The 21,345-nt window shown below is 37.7% G+C and overlaps 1 protein-coding gene across 3 annotated transcripts in view; it reads left to right on the top strand.

Annotated features, from left to right (window-relative positions):
- PHTF1 (putative homeodomain transcription factor 1) overlaps positions 1-21,345 on the top strand; it is a 45,290-nt gene that overhangs the window by 6,869 nt on the left and 17,076 nt on the right. For all 3 annotated transcript variants that reach the window (XM_015595345.2, XM_015595346.2, XM_025038465.1), the window contains exons 4-5: positions 18,267-18,336; positions 18,768-18,926. In XM_015595345.2, coding sequence (XP_015450831.1) covers positions 18,267-18,336; positions 18,768-18,926 — 229 coding nt within the window. The remainder of the gene's footprint in view (positions 1-18,266; positions 18,337-18,767; positions 18,927-21,345) is intronic.

Here is a 21,345-nt window from a genome sequence, read left to right as displayed (position 1 = left end):
TCATTTAAATGACGGTTTCCCATGTCTTTGAGTTTATTTTCTGGAGACTTTTCATTTTCTTTTCCTGAGCTACCTTGTTAACTTTGGTTATTTATGGTACTTGATGGATTGTTTCTCTAACTGGCATTAGAGGTATTGAAATCTTTTTTAGGTACTGTTTTGCTTTTAACAATTCAGCAGGTTGGTAAGTAGAAGTCTTTGTTTTCCAGTAAATGGTGCTGTATAGTGCATTTTCGTTTTCTCTTACTTGCACTGCTGGGACTGCTGGAATCTTGGTGGGGTGTTGTAGCCTTGGCGGTGGAAAATGCCCCACATTCCCGAGGAGGTGGGCATCCCCTCTTTGACTGAGTCACGTTGGCCTCAGTGCACCACCCAGCGGTGGGATGTAGCTGGCGATGGGGCTCTGGACATGTGAGTTCCCACGGCGCTTCCCAGCATCCAGAGGCTGCCAGCCACCCTGTCCTAGCTGAGGTGTCCCATTTGCCTCTGCAGGGTTCTACGATGGGGTGTATGTGGCGGTGGTGGGGAGGGAGGCAGATTCCCGTGCCTGCAGCTTTGTTTTTCCACTGGGTTTAGTCACAGTGTGCACCGGCTACTCAGGCTGGAATGTTGCTTCTACTCCTCTGGCCTCTCCCCGGGCTGCTGAGTGAGGGCTGTAACCTGACCCCTCCACTGCTGCCATGTCAGCTGGAGCCTGGGCGGTCCCGGGAGGGCGAGTGGGGGGCAGGTTCATGTATCTGCAGCCTTGTATTTTCTCTGGATATGGCGGCAGCTGTCAGCTCACAGCCGCCACACCTTTCCACACCCTCATCACTGGGCCGAGCCACAGTGTGTACTGGCCTCTCAGGCTGAAATGCTGCCTCTGCCCCTCCCGGCTGCCAAGTGAGGGCTGAGACCCAGCCCTCCTGCTACTGTGTCAGCCGGGCCGCTGAGAAGCGCCTGACTGCATCTGTGGCTCTTCGTGTCCGTCCTTTTCCCTTTCTGACTCCGCTGCTCACTCCCGCACACCGCCTTCGGACATCTCAATGCGTGGATCTCTCAGAGGTGCTTGTGGAGCAGGGAACCCTTGGCTAAAGTATAGTTGTCTGATTTGTAACTTGGAAGAGAGAAACCAGTAGGTCTTCTCACTCTGCCATGATGCTTACGTCACCCCCTGGATATGAGGTTTTGTTTTTTTTTTTATAAGGGTTGTAGATGAAAAACGTAAGAGACCCAGAAAATAAATATAACCCAAATAAATTCATTGGGAAAAAAAATTCATTTGAAAATTGGAAGATAAGATTGAGGCATTTCCCAGAAATATAGTACAAAATAATGAGAAAGAACATAGAAAAGTGATACATTTTATGCAGGAAGGCTAACATCCAATAAGTGTTTCAGAAAAAGGAAATAGGTGTGGGAAGAAAATATCAAATAAATACCAAAAAAAAAAAAAAAAAAAAAATTACCAGAACTGACATACACACATTTCCAAATTGAAAGGATCTTTTTAGTGATAAGTACCTATAGTAAGAAACATTATCATGAAATTTAGAAAAATTCAGTTCAGTCTAGCTTGTCTGTTTCTTCTGTGAGCCTCTTTTTCTTTCTTTCTTTTTCTACTCACACAAAACACTTCTGATCACCACACGTGTGGAAGTTTTTCCCCCACACCAAGCAATTCTCTGATACCAGTTGGGTGTCGTACAAATTTAACTCAGTTCTGACACTGTCCACTTGGAGATGGTTTCAGATCCTGCAGGTTAAGGGCTTAGTCTCACAAGGCTGCTCCAACCCCACTTCAGATGCCAGTTGCAAGCAGTAGGTCTCCAGGCTACCCACAACTTCTGGCTGCAAATCGGCAGTTCCCCTGACCCTCTCCTCGGGTTTGATTAATCTGCTGGAGCAGCTCGCAGAACTCAGGGGAACACATTTACCAGTTTAAAGGATATGATACAGGCCAGAGATGAACAGCCAGGTGAAGAGACACACAGGGCAAGATCTGGCGGGGGGAGGGACCCCACCAGAGGAGCTTCTGTCCCCGTGGAGTTTGGGTGTGTCGCCCTCCCGGTGTGGATGTGTTCACTATCCTGGAAGCTCTCCAAACCCCATACTATTGGGGTTTTTATGGAGGTTTACCACATAAGCATGATCGATCATTAACTCCATTTTTAGTCCTTCCTTCTCAAGAGGATGGGAGGCAGGGCTGAAAATCTCAAGCTTCTAATCATAGCACGTTCTTTCTGGTGACCAGCTCTCACCCAGGAGCCCACCCAGAGTCACTTTATTAGAACAGAAGACACTCATAATTACCCAGGAAATTAAGGATTTCAGGAGCTCTTGTGTCGGGAACTGGGGATATATATACATACACACACACGTACACACACACACACACACACACACACACACACACACACATACACATATATATGTCACAACATTGCAAGGATATTTGGAATTAGAGTTCGAGTTAAGCAGCGAGTAGAGGGAAGGATCAAAACATCATATAAAAAAGATTGGGAGTCAGAACGCTATCAAGTCTCTTCGTAGCAACTTCTAGTTCATCTGGAAGCCAGAAGACAGTGGAACCTTCGAAGTTCTGAGAGAAAATGACTTTCATGGAAAACTTTATGCCTAGCCTATTAACCAAGCGTAAGCACCACATGAACATGAACACACATTCAGACAGTCAAATGCACGCAAAAACATGAATTACCCATGTGCCATCTCAGAAAGCGTAGGAGGACATGTACTGTATTATAATGAGTGAACAAACCAAAAAAGAATCCATAGCATCAGGAAGGAGGACACCAAACACAGAGGTAAGGGGAATTCTAGAATAATGAAGAGATGTCCCAGGATGACAGTTTATATCTGGCCTGGAAAAGAACCAGATCAGCCTGGAACAGGAGGATAGAAAACTGGTATAGCTCTCTTCAAGGGGGAAAAAGAAACTGATATTTCTTGTGTTTGAGCACATTACCAGCAGATTTGTAACAGTTCTAGGGAGTTTTAAGATGAATTAGTATTAGATATGGAGAAACCTTGAGTGAAAAAAAATGAGGGAATTTTAATTCTAGGACAAACAATTTATAAGAAAGGACATGTTGACTACTTAGCTGGGAACAATATTTATATGATCATAACACTCAACATCAAACACTGATTTAACTAAAATTGTGATAAAACTATGTGGTGGGGGGAGAACTATATATAGTTAAGGAGGGTGTTTGTGTGTTTGGTGGTGTAATAATAATAATCTTTAATACTCAGCCTGTAGTATGCGTCTTGCATTATTCTAAGTACTACACACACACACACACAGTCTTAATTGATCCTTACATCAGTCCTATGAGGTAGATGTATTATCATTCCCATTTTTATAGGTGAAGGAACTGAGGCACAGAAAGGCTAAGTGAGAAAGCTATCTCCTCATCTTCAACAGTAATAAATAAATGGATAGCATCTAAAATTGAAGAAAGCACTGTGCACATCTTATTTAGAAACAACAAGGAAGAAATAACTACGAAGGTGGATATCAAGGTTGAGGAAGGTGAGGCTGGAAAGAGATTAGCCTTACAAGTGTTAATACAAATAAAAGTTTTCCCTCTAAAAAAAGAAAATATATTAAATGTAGTTACCTGAGTAATAAGATAGATATGTGTAATCCATGTGAGATAGATGGATAAACAGAGATATATGATTATGTATATGAATAGATGATATCTTTTATTTACACCAGTAGCAAAACAAATCTCATCAACTTTTAGGCATGAGCTTTGGAGTCAAACAGACTTAAATATGTATCATTATTATGTTAACTTTCCTAATTATTCACTCCCTTACCTGTAAAAAGATTACGTCTCCCCCTGTTGTCATGTAGCTTGCAGAACCTTCCTGTGAGAGGGAATCCGTCCCCAGGGGCTTCTGGAGCGGTGAGCTCCCCTGTCCTGAGCCAGCCTGTCCCTTCTCTTGTTTTTCTACTCAGTGAGTAGTTAGAGTGCTAAAGTTGGGGTCTCGAATTTTTCTATAGCTTCGTCTATCTTCACATGGATCCTTCATTTTGAATTGCCAAAACTTCTGTATTTTACCTCAGTGTCTTTTGAATATGAATACTTTTCCGAGTTCATGCTTCTAATCACCTGGTCTGACCAACTGGCCTGCAGGCCGGATCCTGTGGAGTACAGCGGGCTCTGTTTTATTTATTGTCTGAGTCTGAGTCAGCTTTAGTGCAGCAGCAGCTGAGCTGAGTAGCTGCCCAGAGACTTAATAGCCCACACGCCTGAAATACCATCTGGCCCTTTACTTGTCCACTTCTGATCTAGATTACTGGAGTAACTTTATGTTTGTCTCCTTCACCCCTCATTATCACTGAAGCTGGTTGTTGTTATCGTGTTTCTGTTTTAACAAAGTTTGATTATTTTTCTCATATTTAAAGCTGTTCTCTGACTTCCTAGTATCCTTCCAATAAATTCACATTCCTAGCATGATTATGATCTTTACGGTATGGCTTCTGCTTACCTCTCCAGTTTCTCTCCCTGCTTTTGGAGTTCTTGAGCTTTCTTTGGTTTTTGTCATGCTGTCTTTTCTTTCTGTGTCTTCTCATATATTTTTGCTACACCCCATGCCCATGTCTGCAAATTCTTATACACCCTTCAGGTCTCAAGTTGGATATTATCCTTTGGAAATCTTTCTTTGACTTTTAAATCCGAGTTAGGTGCCCTTTACAGTTCTGTGGCGCTGTACTTGCCTTGTAATTGCTGTTTTATTCATCACATGCCCTAAGTTAGGGGTGACTTCCTTCTTTGTGCCTGACTATATAGTAGTTCGATTCTTTTAATGGCAGTAAAATGGACATTTCGGCACCCTCAGAGGTAGACGTGTCACAGGATTTAACTTGTCTTTTATCCCCTGTTAAGTACAGAGTCCAGTAGTGTGGCAATACCAGTGTTTTTGTCCCTCTGCCTGAAAGTAGGAACTGCACTGGTCAAGTGTTATGTTGGGGGCGTTAACTTAAAAATAGAAAGCCGACGCGAGAGGCAACAAAGCATTTGATAGTAAAAGAAAAAATGGAGCTGTTTGGGAAGCACTGATTCAGGCAGAGACCCAAATAGCATTCTGATTAGGGGACAGAGGCCAGAGGTGTTTATGTGAAAGGGAAGGGGACCGATGACATCAGTGGGAGGAAGACCAGCTAATAGTGACACTAATGCCAAACAGCGTTTTTAACTTTCAGTCATAGCATCTGCTTTTTTGTTTTCCTTGCAAACAGTTCTTTGGGCCACAGTGCTGCTTTAGGCCCAGCCCAAAGGTTATTTTGCCTCATTTTAACATTCCATACCCCAGGTTTGAGGGGTAAGACTTACAAGGCGGTTCCTCCGGGATGGCCACTCCGGCTCCATTTTAAAGTGGCTCCGTTTACATTACTGTTTTTTTAAGCAGGAGCAAACAAGAGAGGGCTGAGTACAGCCCGCAGCTGGGCTCTGCACGAGGCCTCCGGACCACTGCCCTGGCAGCTCGTGGGGGCCGCCCTGAGTCTCTCCTGCTTTCTTTGCCTGGGCTGCTGGGGAGACAGTGCGGCCCGTGAGGAAATTCACTCAGCTCTCAGGGTTTAATCCCACTGAACCTTTCAGAGGCAAGCAGCCCTGTCTGATCGGAGACAAAGCCCGTCCCTACGTTGGTAAGGAATGCACTTCGTACCATACGTACAGTGAGAGGTGGCTGTCTGGTGGTTTGGAGTGAGAATGACTGGGTTAGAATCTCTCCGCCTTGGTTTCGGCCCCTGTAAAGGGAGGATAATAGAAGTACCTCTATCTTAGGACAGTTGTGGGGACGAAATGAGTGAAACGAGTTAATAGAAGCACACAGAAAGTGCTTAGTCGGGCTAGTTAGTGCCTGGAGCTCGTTCCCTCTTATACGTATCACAGAACGTGTAGGATAAAGCAGGAGGGTCTGAGGACAAAGCGTGGCATGTGTTTTTCATTCCTCCTTAGCCAAACACAAAAGTATATAGTGACTTTCTCATCTCTCATCTCTCAGTGGTCATACTTTATTAATGACTTCTATCCCCTTAGGCAAGAAAAATGGTGAGGGAGGTTCAGGGGGGCATTTTCCTGAGGAATCTTCTTACACTTGGCTTTACTGTCTGTCTTCCCTTTGATACCGTACACTCTGAAGATAGAGCCATATTTTGACTTAGGTATTGCTGTATGCCTAGCTCAAGAGAGAATCTGGCAGATAGAAGACACATGTTGAATATTTGTTAAGTGAATGAATGTGTTTCTGTTGCTAAGGGAGGTTTTCATAGTTTGATATTTACCCCTAGTTAATGCTGATCCTAATTTTATAACATATAGGTGAAAAGTCTAGAAAGAAAGTAGAAAAAAGAATTAGACTCTAAAGTTAAGGTACTTTAAATTTTTTTAGTTATAATAGTACTTGATGCAAATGTCCACAAGAACTATGTCTGTTAGAAAAAAATACAGCAATATTTTTACTTTTTAAATGTTAATTCTGATTTTGAATAGCACAGATAAGTATTTCTCTGAATATGATTCATCTTTCAAAAATTAGAACACATATCTCTTCAAAGGGTTATTTTTTCCCTAAAATACCTAATTTTCAAATTGTGATTTCTTCTTAGATATAATTTTAGTACATTTAGGGTTTTAGAATATTTTTCTCTAAAATCTGTAGTTTGTAGTTGAATTGAATAGGAATATAGTTGAATAGGAAAAAATCTATAGTTTATAGTAGAATTAGATAAAAGTTATAGTTTTATCCAAACCTATAACTATAGTTAACTAAAATTGTTTTGCTGCATCTATTTAGTTAAGTAGAACTAAAGATCAATACTTGCTCAATATCTAAAATAGAGAAGTAGCAAATTACTGTAACCTTTCATTTTTACATTAATTTTAATGGTTAAATATCTCATATTAAAAACTTGATTAGGAATTAGCATGTACAAATGTTGATTGAGCATGAAATTAAAATTCATCTTTTTTGAAAGTTTTAATTAATGGTAATGAAACAAAATTATTAGACAATTCAGGAGTTTGAAATACAAAAGATAATTCACAAATTTACTTCCAATTCCTAATATACAGAAGGTCATTATGACTTTCAAATCCTGAGTTTTTCCTGTAGAAAACATTGTCTACGTGTTAATAAAATTTTGTAAATGCCTTTGGAGCAATAATGATTAAGAAGCATTAGAATTCTACTTGGAGATGTATCAAGAACTCCATGCATTTGCCTTTTAAGAGGAATGAATGTAGTGTCTAATAATATAACATTAATTGAAGGCCCTGAAAGGATTCTTTCTTCACCCTCTGAATAAAAGTTCATGACTAGGTTTCTGGTTGAATGTGATAGGTTGGTTACATACATTTATAATCTCTCTCTTCTGAGTCATCCCTAAAATTACATTAAAAGAATACATAAAAGGGATGTACAAAATGGATGTATCCACAAAGTCAAGGAATAAGATTGAGGAGGGAGATCTCAGCAGATGAGAAGTCAGTGCATTTTTGGAAGATGAAAAATAGTGGAGGAGTGTTAGGAGAGCAGGGCATTGTCCCAGAGAGGTAAGCCAGCTGCCCTGAAGAGCTCCCCCTAAAGGCATAGGACTTGAATGCACCAGATTCTGTGTGAGACAGAGAGTGAGCTACCGGTCTAAAAATGGGAGATTGAATGAACTTTGTAAACAGAGAGGTTGGACTTCTTGGTCTTCTCTTCAACCTCTTCTTAAAGACTAACAGTGCCCTTAGGCAGGAGACTGGTAATATTTCTCCTGAGAAAGTTAAGTGGACAGGCTCTGGGGGCAGTGAAGGAAGGACAGGCAGGAGTTGTGATAATAAAGGCAGAATTGTGAGCCCTTTGTCTAATCTCAAAACTTCCATCATAGCAGTCTTCAGCTTCCCTAACCAAGGAGAATACTGGAGGATTATTTTATTATTATTATTTTTTTAACATTTTAAGGATTTGTGAATTTATTTTCTAGGTGTCTTTAATCCAGAAGACATTAAGGTAGGAAGCAAAGTATAGTTGATATAACAGGTTTGTTTACAAATAATTTCCAAAGCATTTATGCAGCACCGAGTTAATTTTTAACATGCCACTTTTGATAGACTCTGTTGGTCTCTGAGGGCAAAGAAATTGATGAAAATGATAAAATCAAACTATTTTTTATGGCAATGTTTTAAGGAAGTAGTCAAGGTCTGAAAGATGGAAACATAGATGGGACCAAATGCATCAGCCCCTCCTAGGCAGAGGATGGCAATGACTAGGCCTTGGGATCATTTGGACCTGGTCACCCTATTATTATTTTTAAAAAATTATTATTTAAGTATAAAACAGTACTATATTGTATGTGGCGTAATATAGTATACAGTATTATATTAGTTATATTAGTTTCAGGTGTACAAGATAGTGATTTGACATTTTTGTATCTTACAGGGCACTGCTCCACTAATTCTAGTAATCATCTGTCACCGTGCAAACTTATCACAGTATTACCGACTACATTCCCCTTCACCGTTTTCAACCATTACCCCCATCCCCTCCCTTCTGGCAACCATTCCTTCGGTCTGTTTTTATGAGTGTTTTTGTTATTTTGTTTATTTGTTTTGTTTTGTTTTTTTTAGATTCCGCATATAAGTGAAACGATAAGTATTTTTGTCTTTTTATGTCTGACTTATTTCACTTAGCATAATACCTTCTAGGTCCATCCATGTTATTGCAATATTTCATTTTTTTATTGCTGAGTCACATTCCATTGTGTATACGTGTGCACACACACAACATCATCTTAATCCATCGATCTGTGGACCTTTAGTTTGCTTCCATATCATAGCTATTTAAAATAATGTTGCAGTGAACATAGGGGTGCGTATACCTTTTCGAATTAGTGTTTTCATTTTCTTTGGATAAATACCTACAAGTGGAATTGCTGGGTTTTGTGGTGGATCTATTTTTAGTGTTTCGAGGAATTGTCATACTGTTTTCCATAGTGGCTGCACCAATTTGCAGGCACAGACAGTGCCCAAGTGTTTCCTTTTCTCCATATACTCACCAATGCTTGTTGTTTATGGACTTTTTGCAAATAGACATTCTTACCTGTGTTAGGTGGTATCTCACTGGGGTTTTGATTTTCATTTTCCTGATGATTAGAGATGCTGAGCATCTGTTTCATATGTCTGTCTTCTTTGGAGAAATGTCTTTCCATGTCCTCTGCCCAGGTTTTGATCAGATTTTTTTTTTTTTTGAGTTGTGTGAGTTACTTTTATATTTTGGATACCAACTGCTTATCAGATATATCATTTGCAAGTATAGTCTCCCCTTCAGTAGGTTGTCTTTTGTTTTGTTGATGGTTTCCTTTGCTGTGCAGAAGCCTTTTGGTTTGCTGAAGTCTCATTTGTTTATTTCTGCTTTTATTTCCCTTGCTCAAGGGGTCATATCCAAAAAAATATTACTCAGACTGATGTCAAGTAGTTTACTACGTGTGTTTTCTTCTAGAAGTTTTATGGTTTCAGGCCTTACATTTGCGTCTTTAATCCATTTTGAGTTTATTTTTGTATGTGATGTAAGAGAATAGTCTAGTTTCATTTTTTTTTTTTTTTGCATGTATCTATTCAGTTTTCCCAACACCAATTGTTGAAGAGACTGTCATTTATCCATTGTATATTCTTGCCTCCTTTGTCATAGATTAATCGACCGTGTAAGCACGGGCTTATTTCTGGGCTCTCTATTCTATTCCATTGATCTATGTGTTTATTTTTGTAGTAGTACCATGCTGTTTTGATTTTCATAGCCTTGTATATTTGATATCAGAGACTGTGATACCTCCAACTTTGTTGTTCTTTCTCAAGATTGCTTTGGCTATTTGTGGTCTTTTGTGGTTTCATATAAATTTTAGGGTTATTTGTTCTATCTCTGAGAAGAATGTCATTGGTATTTTGATAGTGATTGCATTGAATCTATAGATTGCTCTGGGTAGTGTGGCCATTTTAATGGTATTAACCCTTCCAGTCCGTGAGCACGGTATCTGCTTCCATTGTGTCCTCTTTAGTTTCTTTCCTCAGTGTCTTATAGTTTCCTGGGTACGGGTCTTTCCCCTCCTTGGTTAACTTTATTCTTAGGTATTTTATTTTTAAATTTTTTTAATTTTTCAATTGTAGTTGACATACAATATTATATTAGTTTTAGGTGTACAAAATAGTGATTAGACATTTATGTACTTTATGAAGTGATTTCCCCCAATAAGTTTAGTACCCCTGACACCGTAGGTAGTTAGGACAATATTACTGACTGTATTTCCTATGCTGTACTTTATATCCCTGTAACTGAGTTTATAACTGCCAATTCATATATCTTAATCCCTTCCCCCTTTTCACCCACCCCCTCAACCCCCTCCCATTTGGCAACCATCAATTTGTTCTCTGTGTCTATGAATTTGTTCCTGTTTTGTTTACTCATTTGTTCTTCAGATTCCACGTATTAGTGAATCATGTGGTATTTGCCTTTCTCTGTCTGACATATTTCCCTTGGTAGAATACCTTCTAGATCATCTGTGTTGTCACCAATGGTAGGATTTCATTCTTTTTTTATGGCTGAGTAATATTCTATTGTATATATGTACCACATCTTCTTTATCCAATTGTCTATCAATGGACACTAAGGTTGCTTTCATATCTTGGCTATTATAAATAATACTGCAGTGAACATAGACGTACATGTATCTTTTTGAATTAGTGTTTCGGATTTCTTCGGATTAATACCCAGAAGTGGAATTGTTGGGTCTTATAGTAACTCTATTATTAATTTTTTGAGGAAACACCATACTATTTTCCATAGTGGCTGCACCAGTTAACAATCCCTCCAACAGTGCACAAAGGTTCCCCTTTCTCCACATCCTCGCCAACACTTGTGTGCTGATTTATTGATGAGAGCCATTCTGAGAGGTGTGAGATGGTATCTCATTGTGGTTTTTATTTGCATTTTCCTGTTGATTAGAGATATACATCTTTCCATATGTCTATTGGCCATCTATCTGTATGTCCTCGGGAGAAGTGTCTATTCAGGTCCTCTGCCCATGTTTTAATTGGATCGTTTGGGTTTTTTTGGCGTTAAGTTGTATGTGTCCCTTCAGTAGTTTGGATATTAACCCCTTATTGGATGTATCATAGGCGTATATCTTCTCCCATTCAGTAGGTTGTCTTTTAATTTTGTTGATGGTTTTCTTCATTTGGCAGAATATTTTTAGTTTGATGTAGTTTTGTTTATATTTTCTTTTGTTTCCCTCACCCAAGGAAACATATCCAAAAAATGTTAAGAATGATGTCACTGCAGCTCTATTCACAATAGCCAAGATATGGAAGCGACTTTTAAATGCCAATCAACAGACGATTGGATAAAGAAGTTATGGTTCATATATACAATGGAATATTACTCAGCCATTAAAAAAATGAAATCCTACCATTTGCAATGACTTGGATCGACCTAGAGTGAAATAAGTCAGACAGAGAAAGATAAATATCATATAATTTCACTTATATGCGGAATCTAAGGAACAAAAAGAACAAATTAATTAAAAACAGACTCATAAATATAGAAGACAATCTGGTGACGGCCAGAGGGGAGGGGGGATGGGTGGCTGGGATACTTTTTAGATATTTTATTGTTTTTGATGTTATTGTTAATAGTATTTTTTTAATTTCTTTTTCTGATAGTTTGTTATTGGTGTATAAAAATGCAACCTATTTCTGAATATTAATTTTGTATCCTGCTACTTTACCGAATTTAGTTATTCTTATAGTTTTTTGGTGGACTATTTAGGGTTCTCTCTATATAATATCGCATCATTTGCAAATAATGACAGTTTTACTTCTTTTCCAACTTGGATGCCTTTTCTTTTTCTTGTCTGATTGCTGTGGCAGGACTTCCAATACAATGTTGAATAAAAGTGAAAATGGACATCCTTATTTTGTTCCTGATCTTCAAAAACTTTCAGCTTTTCATTATTGAGTATGTTAGCTGTGGGGTTATCATGTGTGGTCTTTATTATATTGAGGTATGTTCCTTTTGTCCCCACTTGCTAAGAGTTTTTGTCATGAATCGACGTTGGATTTTTTCACATGCTTTTTCTGCATCTTTTGATATGATTACATGATTTTTATCTTTCATTTTGTTAATGCGGTGTATCATGGTTAATTGAATATATCAATTAACTGTGCATCCCAAGAACAAATCCTGCTCGATCATGGTGTATGATCTTTTAAATGTAATTTTCTGTTTTTGTAGTGTTATTGTCTGGTTCAGAATTTCTGTTTCTTCTTGATTCAGCCTCAAAAGATTGTATATTTCTGGAAATTTATCCATTTTTTCCAGTTTGTTCAATTCGTTGGCATATAATTGTTTGTACTATTTCCTTATTTTTTATTTCTGTGGTGTTGCTTTTCATTGCTCTTCTTTTATCTCTGATTTTATTTATTTAGTCCCTTTCTCTTTTTTTCTTGATGAGTCTGGCCAAAGGTTCATCAATTTTGTTTATCTTTTCAAAGAACCAGTTCCTGGTTTTATTGATTTTTCTTTGTTGTTTTTTAGACTTCATTTCCTTCCTCCTGTTTACTTTGGGCTTTGTTCTTTTTTTTCCTAGTTGCTTTAGGTGTAAGGTTTGATTATTTATTTGAGATTTTTCTTGTTTCTTGAGGTAGGCTTGTATTACTATAAATTTCCCTCTTAGAACTACTTTGGTTCTGTCCCATAGATTTTGGGTTGTTTTTTCATTTTCATTTGTCTCAGGATATCTTTTGATTTTTTCCCTTGATCTCATTAACTTGTTCATTGTTTAGTAGCATGTTATTTTAGCATGCATGTGTTTGTGTGTATTTTAGTTTTCTTTTTGTAATTGGTTTCTGGTTTTATATTACTGGGATCAAGGAAGATGCTTAATATGATTTCAGTGTTCTTTAAATTTATTGAGACTTGTGACCTAATGTGTGGTCTATCCTGGAAAATGTTCCATGTGCATTTGAAAAAATGATAATTCTGCTTTTGGGTGAAATGTCCTAAAAATATCAATTAAGTCTATCTGGTCTAATGGGTCGTATAAGGCCACTGTTTCCTTGTTGTCCTTTCTGTATGATCTATTCACTGATGTCAATGGGGTGTTAAAGTCTTCTACTATTACTGTGTTATTGTCAGTCTCTTTATGTCCATCAATATTTGCTTTATGTATTTAGGTGCTCCAACGTTGAGTGCATTGACGTTTATTAGAGTTATATCCTCTTGTTGGCTTGATCCCTTTATCTTAATGAAGTTATATCCACTTGTTGGGTTGATATCTTTCTGCCACGGGTCATCCATGATGAATTAGAGAGGAGCACCACAGCAGCACCCTCACAGGGTCTTCCTAGAGCCTTTCTCATACAAGTTTGCCAGCAGGCCAGCTCTCTAGAGGTAACTCTGGCTTGCAGGGAAGCTCGTAAGTCTTTTCTTTGTTTCTTGTTACAGCCCTTGTTTTAAAGTCTATTTTGCCTGTTTTAAGTATCGCTACTCCAGCTTTTTTTGGTTTCCATTTGCATGAAATATCTGTTTTCATCCCCTTCAGTCTGCGTATGTCTTTTGATCAGAAGTGGGTCTTGTTTTTCTATATATTTAGCCACCGTATATCTTTTGTTTGGAGCATTTAGTCCATTTACATTTAAAGTAATTATTGGTAGGTATGTAGTTATTGCTATTTAATTGTTTTCTGGTTGTTTTTATAATTCCTCTCTTATTCTCTCGCTTTCTTGTATGTTGATGACTTTCTATACAGTTTTATGTCTGGATTCCTTTCTCTTGTATATCAAACAGAATTTTGGTGTGTGGTTACCATGTGCTTCGTATATATCAGCTATGTTTACTGTAGTATGTTTTATATTTATAGTTGCTTAAATTTGAGCACATTGTAAAATTACTACAATTTTTACTCACCCTCTTCATGTTTGTTTTGCTACTTTTTACTTCTCTGTGTGTATCAATTTATTGTTGTAATTACACATGATCTTCTTTTGCCTTTTCACTTTTGTACTAGTTTTATAAATGATCTACTGCTTTAAGTGTTTGCCTTTGTCAGTGAGAATTTTTTCTTCCCTCTGTTTTCTTATTCATATTTTTCATCTTCTAAAAGAAGTCCCTTTAACATTTCTTGGAATACTGGTTTAGTGGTAATGAACTTCTTTAGCTTTTTCTCGTCTGGGAAACTATCTTTCCTTTGATTCTAAATGATAGCCTGCTTGGTAGGTCTGAAGACTACATTTGATAAATAAATTGGTATGGGTCAAGGTCATCTGTTGTCTGCGCCTGGCCCAGGGCCATCTGGTAGGATCTACCAATTGATCTACAGTTGGTAGCTGCCTGTGCTGGGTTTAGAGGCACCTGGAAGAGGCTACGCTGCAAACCAAAGGTGGCTGCCACTTGTGCCAGGCTGGGGGGTCACTTAACCCATTTACCGTTTGTCTTGAGGATACTCGCTGGCAGCGTTTGGGGTTGCAGCATTTACCCCGAGATAACTCGTGGGTTACAAACTTAACCTTATCCCCAAAGTTTGCTATGAAATATCTTGCTTTTGTTATTATTTTTGCATCGTTCTAGTGTAACAATAGTCTTTGGAAACAAATGACATCATTTTATTTATAGCATTCTGTTTTTAGTAGTGATATTTCCATTTATAAAATGTAGTAATTCTCAATCTCTGAAAGTGTCAAATCTTTGAAAACGTAGCATTCCTAGGCATGATGTTAATATCGTTCTTGAACAGTCATTAGCCAAAGATTCATTTGATGAATTTGATTTATGTACACATTTCTGTTACATTAGGATTAGAGACAAGTTCTGTTTAGAAATAACTCTAAGAATCGTTTTTATATTTTCACGTTGAAAACCAGTCAGATTTGCTTCAGCTTCAAAGAGCGCGTTTATGTCAAATTAAATTAACACAGTAAGCTGACTTTTTTTCCTGAACAGGAAATGGGTTAACAAGAGGTATAGTTCACACCAAGGCAAATGCTACTTGTTTGGGGTTTGTGGACCTTTCCGAGATTTTAGTAAAGTCTGCAGAGATTTTCGGGAAGTCACAGCATGGGCATGGGCTGGATGCTTAGGTGGACTAGCCTCTGAAAGATGTTTGGTTTGTCATGTGAATCGAGTGGAGCTAGTTCTCAGAGAATCACCAGGGTGGGACAAGATTGTTGTTAACCAAGTTAATGGAGACTCAGATATGATGAGTGCCTACCTGTGCTTGCAGGCTATGGCGGGAGTGGGGTCGCTCAGCAGAGGATCTGCCGACTTTGTGGGGGGAAGGCTCAACAAAGGAACAAAATGGTGGAGAGAGCTACTCCTCCAGGCTTCACCCTGAAGTAAGAGAGTTTAGTTCCTCCCTGTATGTCACTGGCTCCTTTTGAGCTGATGTACCAGTGCTGGAGTTCAGAGTGACTGAGTCTGTCAGCGAGTAAGTTCATGCACAGGCCCTTTAAGAGGAGTGCCTGGTACTCCAGCCACCCTCTGTCTCACTCAACCACAAACTCAGCTGGTTTTCACAGTCGGATCTTTTGGGGACTCCTCTTCCTGCCACTGGATCCCTGGGCTGGGAGCCTGCTATGGGGCTGAGACCCCTTGCTCCTCAGGGACGGTGGGGGCAGAACCTCTAAAACCAAGATATCCCTCCTGGTTCTTAACTGCCTCACATGGGTTTGGGACCATCCCGTTTCGCATCTCTGCCCCTCCTACCAGTCTCCACGTGGCTTCTTCTTTACATCTTTAGTTATAAGAGTTCTGTTCAGTTAATCTTCAGGTGATTCTCAAGAGTGGTTCTATAATTTAGCTGTAATTTTGGTGCGGTCATAGGAGGAGACGAGCACACTGCTGTCTTGACTGGTAGTTCTATTTTATTCTTTTTGATGCAGTTGTAAATGGGATTGTTTTCATAATATCTACTTCTATTTGTTCATTATTAGTGTATAGGAATGTGATGGACGGATTTCTGTATATTAATTTCATATTCTACTTTACTGAATATAGGGTTTTCTATGTATATTATGTCACCTGCAAATAGTGATAGAGGATTATTTTAAAGAGCCTTGAATGTCTGCATAATAAATGCTTCTAGAGACTGATAATTGATGATTCCATCAATGTGAATGACCCCAGAAGAACTGTCTCCTGATATGACATTTGGTGATTCCTTCAGGCTTTCTGCTTGGTTACCCTGCAGTGAAGCCCTAAATCTATAAGCTACACTCACATATCCAGAGCTTCTCGTAAGTGTTTTTAATTGAAGTAAACCACATTCGGTAAACATAAATATACTCATGTGTACACACATATAACAGAATTATAAGTTTACAGCTTGAGGAATTTTCACAAAAAAATATACTGTGTAACAAGCACTCAGATCAAGAAATGGAACATTAGCTGTCCCACAGAAGCTCCCTTCACATGCTCTTCCATTCACTGCCAGCAATGAAGGTAACCAGTAACCTGACTACTAGCACATAGATTAATTGTGCCTTTCTTTGAATTGTATATAAATGAGATTATACAGTACATATCCTTTTGAGTCTAATTCCTTTTATTTACAGTTACGTTTGTGAGATTCATTCACATTGTCGCACAATTGTAGTTTATTCAGTATAACACCACAATTATTCTACTGTTGATGGGCTATTTCCATTTGTTACTGGTGGGTAATTTCCAGTTTGGAGCACTTAAAAACAATACTTCTGTGAACAGTTTGTGTACATTATTTAGTGACATAGATACACATTTACCTTGAGTATATACTTAGGAGTAGAATATTGGGTCCATTGGGTTTTTAGCTCTGCATTGTAATATATAAATGGACAGCCAGTGATCACTAGATATTTGAAGAAATCCTCTAATATGAAAGAGAATAGACATGAACTCAAAGAATTAAAATGAAAATTTAATAGAATTTGAGGAAATTTACAGAAAGCAAAGCAAAAAGACAAAAAAAGGTAGAAAATAGGAGACAAAAGTTAAAAGGTTTAGAAGGTAAGAACTATAAAAATATAGGAAAACTGTAAAACTAAAAGACATGAATTTTCGTATGGAAAGGATTCTCAGCACAACAGATGATAAAAGATTCATATCAAGGCACCTCATTATGAAATTTCTGAACACCACGAATAAAGTGAGGAGTTGAGGAACGAAACTATTCACGTGCAAAGGGTCAGGAATCAGATGGCATCGGAAGCTAGAAAACAATGGAACAATGTCTGAATTCCTGAGGGAAAATTATTAATTCAGAATTCTATACCTAGTGTAATTTTAAAAAGTGAAGATAGAATGAATTCATTTTTAGAACATGCAAGGATTCAATATATTCGTGACCCCTTTCTCAGGAAGCTACTGAAGGATGTGCTCCAAGAAGACATGGGATATAGGAAGTAGGGGTTCTCCATACCACAGAGAGCGATGGATGGAATTGTCAGGGTGACAGTGAAGAGAAGTTCTGGGATTATAGCTGTGTAGCAGGCCAAAGAGCAACAAGTCCAATTGGAGCAGAAAGATAGAGGGTTCTGGCAAGGGTGTTGCCAAGAGTTTTTTAAAAATAATTTTTAATATAATTTTTTAGAGAAAAAGGACTTCGATTAAATTTGAGTATTTGAATATTTGCAAAATGGTAAATATTTTGACCTTATAAAGTAAATGGAAGAATGTAATATAGCTTATCGAGAATGATATTTCATGGTGATCATACTGTAATTACTGATTGATCTAAAAATCAGTATGTTTTGGGGAGTAGAAGTTAGGATGCGTGGGGATTAGTAGTAAAAGAGAGCTGAATTCTTATATACTAATTAGGAGTCAGTAGATGATTTCTAAAATCAGTAAATTTAAAAATAGCAATATAAACATTATTTAGAAGTATGGAAGTAAATACCAAGAGCCACAGCTAAAAAAAAAGATGAAAGTTATTTATTTTTAATGAATAAAATTGAGAGGGAAGAGATGGGTCATGGGATTAATATTTTTCTCTTACTGATCTTTTGGCACTTTGTAATTATTTTAAAAAGTGATTAGAGTGTACGCATGCGCTACTTGATAAAACTAAAAACTAAAATAAGTATCAGTGACAAGTTCTTTTAAGGAGCATTAGGATTAAATATTCCCAGTAAAAGGGAGTCAGATATAGAGAAAAAGAAACGTAAGTTTACCTTTTGTATTTAAAAGGGACTTTTTCCTTTGTTTATTTCCGTTTTTGTTTTGTTTCATTCTAGGGCTTCAAAAACAAACCAAAAAAGATGGGTCACATAAAGCCAGACTTGATTGATGTTGACTTAATAAGAGGTGAGTTCTAAATTTGGTTTGTTCCCTATGTATACTATTATTTTGTAGTAGCACTAAAGATTATGTTTAGATATCTTCCCTATGTGATAGTGTACTTTCATTTCCAAAAGTAATGTTCTTACCTCATCGTTCAGTCTTGAGCATTTTTTCCTCCTTTGCTTTAGTACTGCGTGGCTACATAAATTACATGGTTTCCATAAGGATGAAGGAGGGGTGAACTTGGAGACTCACTGTTGTGTAATTAAGAAAAATATATTGTATAACATTCAAGTGAGCCAGACTTATTTTGAGCTCCTATCCCAGAGATAGAGGCAAGAAGTTATTACATTCAACAAACATTTTTGCTCTCACCTGTTTTTAATAGTGTTACAAGTGGGTATTGCTATAGTGCATGTAAAGGTTTGATGTTTTGTTTTATTGTATATTTAAAGGCTCAACATTTGCCAAAGCCAAACCTGAAATTCCATGGACATCCCTGACTCGGAAGGGGCTTGTTCGAGTTGTGTTTTTCCCATTGTTCAGCAGTTGGTGGATTCAAGTTACCTCTTTAAGAATCTTTGTTTGGCTGCTACTGCTTTACCTCATGCAAGGTAATTGGAGGAGATGGAATAAGTTATGGCAGTTGTTTTTTTTAGCTGCTTTTGCTATTAGATAATGCAGACCTTGCTGTTCTTACATTGACCCTTTTATTTGATGGTTTAAAGTTCAAAGAAATGAAGGGACGCACACCATTTGGAGATCATCTTAAAATTATTTGTTCACAGAGAGCAAATACAATTGTTGCAGTCTCCCCTCCTGAACTTCTTCCCTCCTGCCTCATTGGCCAGGCCTTCTGTCTTCTCTTTGACATTTGAATATTGGATTACTTCCAGGGTGGATCCCAGATTCTCTACCCTTCTAGGTATTTTCATCAAGCTCCATTGTTTTAAATATAGTTGATATACTGGTGATTCTCAAATTTATATCTTCAGGCCTGATCTCTGTTGAACGTCCTACTTGTACATCTAATTGCCTGCTCGATATTTCCATGGAAATTTAGTGGGTATCTTGAATTTATATCCAAAATGGAACTCTTAATTTTTTTTTTTTTAACAAATTTTTTTTTTTTTTTTGCAAAAGCATGTTCCTTTCTTGGACCTCCTACATTTCATTAAATGATACCAGCAACTGCCCAATTTTCAAGTGAAAACTAAGTCTTCCTATTCTACTCTGCCATCAGCTCTCACATCCCATCTGTCACCAGGTCTGTGAGCTCTACCTCCAAAGTATGTCTTCATTCTGTCTATCTCAGTCTCCGCTGCCACCATCAGAGTCCACAGCACCAGCATCTCTGCTTAGACCACTAGAATGACGTCTGCTCTGATCTTCTTTCTACCAACCACTCTTTTCACAGCAATTAGAAAAATCTTTTAAAACAGAAACTATGTCGCATCATGTTCCTGCTCACAACTTTTTAGTGACTTCTCATGGCCCTTAGAAAGAAAATGCAAACTCCTGAGCACTCCTTCTTGCTAACCTCTTTTACATCATGTCTCACCCTTCTCCTCCGTGCCCGCTCTGGGCATAATGGCTTTTTCTGTGCCTCACACAGAACTTTTCTTTCTTTTTGAAACAATCTTAAGCCTTTTCACATGGCGATCTTTTTTCTTTTTCAAGATCTCAGTTCAGATGTAACTTTCATAGAGAGTCTGTCCCCACATATGCTTTCTAAATCGTCCTACATTCCCCAGCCACTATCCCAGGAGTCTATTTTGATTTCTGTATTAATTAATTTCTATATTTATTGATTAAACTGCCTGATTTTTTTCTTCTCTTCTCACAATGTACAGGGACTCACTTCATTCTCTTTACCACTATATCGCCACCGCCTACCAGGAAAGCTCTCTGAAAGTGCGCAGTGTACACTGCTTAACCCTGTGCAAAAAGACTCGAATGAGAACAGAGAGAAGCGAAGGTTGGGTTAGGGTGGAAGGGTTTAGGGTGATTTTTGTTTTCTCATGTCAGTTCTTTTTGAATTAAGTTATAGAATGAATAATATCTCTAAATTTATGTATTTATGAGTTTAATTTTTTAAAGTTGTGACAATGCTGTTCGATAGGATTTCTGTGATCATGGAAATTTCTTACATGATTATGGTAAATACAGTAACTATTAGCCACGTGCGCCTACTGAGTACTCAGAATGTTAGTGTGAATAAGGAACTGCATTTTAAATTTTATTTCATTGTACTAAAGTCTTCACAACTATCATTTTAATGGTTGTATAATTTTCCATTATATGGACACACCACTTAAAACTCATTTTAATGTCTGTATAAATCTATCATCTGAATTTACCGTAAATACTGTTTTATAGCTACGTAGTATTCCATTATGTAAAACTTTATAAAACCATAATATACACAACCCTTCCCATATTGTGAGCATTTAGGTTGCTTCTATTTTTTCTCGTTATGCCATCATGAACAAAATTTTCCATATTTTATATTTCTTTAGGATTTATTCTCCAAGACAATTAATAGGCCAAAGAGTGTCAACATTTTAAGGCTTTTAGTACATATAGTGAAATTTTCGGTGCCACAGTTCTTTTGGAAAGTAGTGGATGAGAGTGCCTGTTTTACTGCAATCTTAGCATCATTATAATTTGGAAATTGTTACGTAATTTGATGTACAAAAACTATCATTTTACTCATTTAATGTGCATTTCTTTGGTCATTTGTAAGCAGAGAGTTAGCTATTTTCCCATGTGTGTGTTATTGAAGAATTTGTTTCTTTCTCATCTGGATAAGTTATACGTATTAGGTTTTCACATATACTGCCGTCTGTTTCTGGGCTACATACTCTGCCCGTCGGTTGTACGGTTATCCTCATAGATCATTGTGCTGCCAGGAAGGGCTAATGTGCAAGAAGAGGTGTTAAAGGAAATTACGTGCTTTTACTTGTGGACTTTATAAAACGATAGATTTTTGTCGAAATAATTTGTGCAGTTGCTCAAATTGGTTTTAAAGAT

Source organism: Pteropus alecto, unplaced genomic scaffold, assembly GCF_000325575.1.
Source record: "Pteropus alecto unplaced genomic scaffold, ASM32557v1 scaffold106, whole genome shotgun sequence".
NCBI classification, from domain to species: Eukaryota; Metazoa; Chordata; class Mammalia; order Chiroptera; family Pteropodidae; genus Pteropus; species Pteropus alecto.
Note: the sequence above shows the minus strand (reverse complement) of the source record. Positions and strands in the feature narration are given on the sequence as shown.